At 20.1% G+C, this 6,032-nt stretch overlaps 1 protein-coding gene across 1 annotated transcript in view; it reads right to left on the reverse strand.

Moving 5' to 3' along the window:
* Nucleotides 1-5,701, reverse strand: part of LOC102671916 (solute carrier family 15 member 1) — a 13,256-nt gene extending 7,555 nt beyond the window's left edge. Inside the window, exons 1-4 of the mRNA XM_006624247.2 lie at nucleotides 5,384-5,701; nucleotides 5,232-5,314; nucleotides 2,756-3,169; nucleotides 2,364-2,616 (exon numbers count right to left, since the gene is read on the reverse strand). Of these exons, the coding sequence (XP_006624310.2) occupies nucleotides 2,364-2,616; nucleotides 2,756-3,169; nucleotides 5,232-5,314; nucleotides 5,384-5,480 (847 nt within the window). The 5' untranslated portion in view covers nucleotides 5,481-5,701. The remainder of the gene's footprint in view (nucleotides 1-2,363; nucleotides 2,617-2,755; nucleotides 3,170-5,231; nucleotides 5,315-5,383) is intronic.
* Between the last annotated feature and the right edge of the window lie 331 nt (nucleotides 5,702-6,032).

Below are 6,032 nucleotides of genomic sequence, written 5' to 3' on the forward strand. Positions count from 1 at the left end.
TAAAAATAGGATATCTATTATAAAATATATAATCTATTACACCTATTATAAATAATTATATTACATAATTATAAATAATATATATATATATAAAATTTTTTTGATTATTTAAAGAAATATTTAAAAAAATAGACGTGATCGTAACGATAATTTTTGAAAATTATAATATAAATAATATAAAAATCAATATTTTAAAGAATTTTTTCCTATATTCATGCAAAAAATGATTATTATTATTACAATAAATTTTATATATATATACATCAGTATGAAAGCATTAATTATCAATTGTTTAAATAAACACATATTTGATAGATATTTGCATTTTGTTATATAAATGCTTTTTGGCTTAATAAAAACTATTACATAAGTGACTTTCAAAAATATTTAAAAATGAATGAAAATGAAATAACTTGAAATCGGATCAAAAAGTTTGAATTTTTGGTAACTATTTGAAATAAGGTTCTTACCGTTTTTAATAATTTTTGCATATATTTTAGAGAACAAAATTTTGAACTACTTTTCCTTTGTATATTATCCCTGTTCGATATATTTGCAAAAAAAAGATTGCTACTATTATATAGAATTTCTTTTATATATCTGTGATTGTGTATGTAAATATACAACCATCATCTATTATTTCTTTAAATATTTATTATCTGTTATTTTTATAAATACATCATAAAAAACGGCAAAAATATATGACATTAGAAAGTAAAAATGTAGAAAGTAAAAATATATAAAGTAGAAAAATTATTTATGATAAGTATAAAATATTTTAAATTTAATAAAAATAAAATATAAAATCTTTCATTGAAATTACATGATCAAAGTTATAATAATCATCTTGATTTCTACCGTAATTTCGGTTGCGCAAAAGTTGTATTTATATTTTATTTTTGCATATTTTTAGATTCATGGAATGCTCAAGTATTAGTTTTGAGAGATTTTAAAACATTTTAATCTATAAGAAAGATTTTTAGTAATCCATTATACATCTTAATTGCTTGCTGCCATCATTTAATAATTTTATTAAATTAACAGAGAATAATTGTCATATGCATATGTAGCTGCGGATATATATATATACAAAAAAAATTTTATAAAATAATAAGTAACTTTTTTTTGCAAATATCTTAAAAACTATGTTGAATGATAACATGTAAAGAAAAAAGTTGTTTTTTATGTTGATTTTTACAACATATTTAAAAATCATTAAAAATCGATATACCCTATTTTGAATAATTACTAAAAAAAAGTCGTTTGATTCATTTTTAAAAAAAATTATTCAGTTTTAAAAAACGTTAACATTTTCAGAAATTCGAGAAATTGTAGAAATAGAATAACAGTACGATTTGCCAGAGGATTAAGTGACATTCAATTAGCAGTTAATAGTTGTAGCTGTAACAATCGTGCACAATTTATGTCTACTGCCTCGTTTTCTTAGATATACTATTTATTTATAACTTGAACATTCCGCGGATCTGAAGCAAAATAAATTATAAAACAATTTTTGAATAAGCGAAATTGCAATGATAGCAATATGAATCTTACATTTAATATTAATATCTACTCTTGTGATTTCTGTTATTATAATTTTGATATAATTTTGATATAATTTAAACTCTCTTCTCGTTCTCTGATTGTTTTATATTACATTATTTTTCGTATTCCACAAATTCAATAAAATATTCAAGCCTGTTATTACTTGAAATATTTCAAATATCAGAATTCATAAGAAAATTGCTTTTTAAATGGTTCTGCCGTTATACATTTTGAATATCGGTTGTCGCGATATGTTTATAGAAACTGTAGATAAGCGATTGCATACTGATATAAGTATGTTATTACAAATCATATGTATGTGTACTTAATGTATACTTATGAAACTTAATATAGTAACATTTTTTTTGCAAATATTTCAAAAATCTTAGGCCAAGATCATATATATAAATATAAAAATATCATATAAATATATAGATCATATAAATAGAAAAAACTTAATCAAAATGTTGATTTGTACAACATATTCAACATATTCAAAAACATTTTCAAAGATGATGTCTATTTTTTAAATGTCTAAATAATGTAATTATTTTCTAAATTTTTTAAATTGATAAATTATAAAAATTTAATTAGCTTACAATAACTATATTGTGAAGTTAAGTCAATATAAACATTATATTATATTTAAATTTGTGTTTATATTAATGATTACGTATATATACCCGTTTAATCAATACATTCAATTTTAAGAACTTAGAATCTGCTGCCGAAGATTAAATAAGATAAAAAGATAAAGATTATTTCAAATAATTTTGGAATTCTTAAATAATTTTTTGTAAAATTATTGATAAACATACCTTTTATTTCACTTTGAGATATGTTCGTAATTCCAGCTTCATTGCATGTCGTGAAATTTACTAGATAATTAAAATTTTTTTGGCCATTTGCTTTGATATATTTATTCTCCCACATATTCATACTTTTGATGATAAATGACAATTCTTGCGATAATTCGTTCTCATCTTGTAATTTCCCTTCTATGGAACAATTTAAAGTATTGAAAATACGTAATTGTGCAAAATTTTTCGAAGGCAAAACTGGATACGTTGACTGAAAAATAAAAAAAATTTATTTATTTAATATGTATTGAAAATATTCCTTATGAAATTATCTTGATACAATTAAAAGAATTTTTTTTTTTGTATCTAATAATTTATATATCGCGTATATTTTCAATTTAATCACGTACCTCGAGTTGAAATTCAACGATAGCTGCAACAACGAAAGACAAAGCAGCTAAAAAGCCACCGATTGCCATTATTCTTAATGGAGTTCGAAAGCCAAATTTCATCATGATCGGATAAAGACAAGTCTCAAACAAAGGTATGAACGCAAGAACCAAGAAAGGATTGAACACTTGCATTTGATCTGGTTGAAGTAGGAAATTTCCAATTTCACCATTCATTCTGGTTGCTTGAAACGTCCATCGAGATCCTTGCTGATCGAAAAGTGCCCAAAAAATCGGTATCGGAATAAATAATATCATTACCTGTAGAGCTGCCTTTATATCATTTATCAACAATTTGTCATACTTATCATCTGCATAGTCGAGCCAAAAATCTTTTTTAACATTTTTTGATGTTATCTTTTTATAAATAGCATGCTAAAATTTCAAATACGATTCATAAATAATTTTTACTATTATGATATTAAAATCTAATTTAATTAAAAAAAAACTAGATAATATGTTTCTATTGACAAAAATGTCTTACTTTTGTTTTAACTACACAAATACATTAAAATAAATGACAATAACATATTCGAATATTTTTCGATCATTTATAAATATGACAAAACAATAAATATGATTATTAATCTTTCCAAATAAATAAATATTATAATAATTTGATTTTTAATTTTTTTTAAAAATTTTATATAATCTTATTGATATATTACATAATCTTATTCATAAATAATCATTCTAAATTTTTAAATCATATAAATTTTTTATTAATATTTTATTTTCAAAAATATTATATATTGTTATAAATTATCATATATTTGTTTTCTTAATTTTTATCTGATATTGCTATATTTAAAAAAAAATTATACTTATACATTGTACATGATTATGAATCTTGTATTTTTTACAATTCTTATAGTCGAAAAACCAAAAAATAAATTTTTAATAAAATATAATATGATAATTTATTTTTTATTTAAAATTTTATATATTATTTTAAAAAATATAATCATCATAAACAATATTTATAAGAAAGAAAATGAATACTTAATATGATTTCAAGAAAAAAAAGTTACTAATACTTTTTTAAAAGAAATGAAAAGTAATTAATAGAACGTTATCCGAAGATTTTATTTATATCGTGACTAATAAAAAAAAATTGATGTTAAAATTAAGAAATAAATTAAATTACATATTTAAAAAGAATTGAAAATGTATTTTGCGATAGAATATAATTAATAATAGTTAATTGAATATAAAACATTCTAAGCCGTTTTATACAACAAATAATATTATATATAATAGTAATTATAATTAATGAAACATAATCAGATAAGATGATTGTTACATTTTACATACGAATATGTATCATGATATGATGCATTAAAAAGAAAAAAAAAAAGAGCGCAAGAGACAAACAAATTATATTGTGCAAGATATTATTTAATTTGTAACATTATAAATGATAGAACTTAATTGATCAATGTTATCAATTAATTGATTAATTAATTTTCAGATAAATCATAATTTTGACATTTCTGTAAATGTCAATTTGCAAAGCTTCTTTACAAGCATCATATTTTGTTATATTAAAATATAACAAAAATTTAGAATAAATCATTTATCAATCTATTATGTTAATTTTATTATTTTGTATTAATTTTACCATGATTTCGAGATTACAAAATGTAAGTGAAATTTTAATATACGTTTAATATGTATATAAATACGTTACTAATTTGTGAATATTAAAGATAAATAATTTGAAATATTTTATAAATTTCTAAAATCTATTATGAAAAAAAATTGCTTACAATATTAACAATTAATACAGCAAAAATAAAAGAAAAAAAGATGCACATAATTTCATATATAAAATATAATTACAATATAATCATTTTAATTACAATATAAATGTACAAATTATTGCAAGATTATTGTAAATTTTAACATTTAAATATATTTTTTACTAACTTAATTTAATTTAATCTAGAATAATTGTTCTTATGCTGATTTTTATAATGTAATTAGATTAAAATAAAATTTTATATCTAATTTTATATCTTTTATTTATTTTTTTAATTTAAAAATAAATTAAAATATTATTAAGAATTTAAAATATAAAGGGCTTATTAGTTTTCCTAATAATAAATAATATTATTACTTTTTTATTTGTTATCCTTTGCTATCCTTATGCTATAATTTTTTATTCATTTAAAATAAACTGGATTTGTTTTAAGTATTGCACTTATTCTTGCACTATTATTTATTAAATATATTATATTATATTATTTGATTTATGTCAACACTATTTTCAAATTAATTATTTTAAAAAATCATTTATTCAAAAGATATTTCAATTAGTTTGGATAATCAATATTTCACAATATTGAAAAATGTTTTATTGATTTCTTTTTAAAGGTAAATCACGTTATCTAGTTTTTTCTTAATCAATTATATGATTTTGTATAGTTGAACTTACCGATATACATTTGGAAACATTTAACACAACATTGCCTGTAGGTTTTACTATTTTGTACGAAGGTTTACCGAAGATGAATAATACTGAAGAAAAAATCAGGATAATTAAATTAGTTCGTTATTTTAAAAAAATTTTCGAATAAAAGAACTTACTGATTGATAAAATCATAAGTACGGCTGGCACAAAAAATGCTAAAGAATAACAAGTATTTTCACCAAAACATGCGATATCATTACGTATTATGGGCATCAAGAAGCTTGAGATCAACGATCCAGAATTGATGGAAAAGTAAAACAAGGAGAAAAATGTGGACAAATATCGTTCCTGTTGCGGTAGTACGAATTGATCACCACCGAATGCAGCCACACAAGGTTTTATACCGCCTGTGCCAATGGCTATAAGGAGTAGACTAAGTAATGAACATTCTCTGCAAAGTTATAGATTAACTTACGTTTAATAAACATAATTAAAAGTCAATTCAAATTTGAAAATGATCATTATATATTTTTTATTTTTATTTACACGTTATATCCTATAATATAAATTAAATTAATAATATAAAATAAATTGAACAATATTAATTTATTAATTGTTATTAACTTATTAAATAATAAATTAAATTAATAATATAAAATAAATTGAACAATATTAACTTATTACTTAATGAATTTATTATTTAATAATATTATTATTATAATATTATTTAATAATTTATTACAATGAAATTTTGTTTATTCAAAAGAAGTTTTTATGTTTGATTAACTGAACAATAGTTAGAGTATAATATAACTAAAAATAATT

The sequence above is a fragment of the Apis dorsata genome, unplaced genomic scaffold, assembly GCF_000469605.1.
Source record: "Apis dorsata unplaced genomic scaffold, Apis dorsata 1.3 scaffold_1005, whole genome shotgun sequence".
NCBI lineage: Eukaryota > Metazoa > Arthropoda > Insecta > Hymenoptera > Apidae > Apis > Apis dorsata.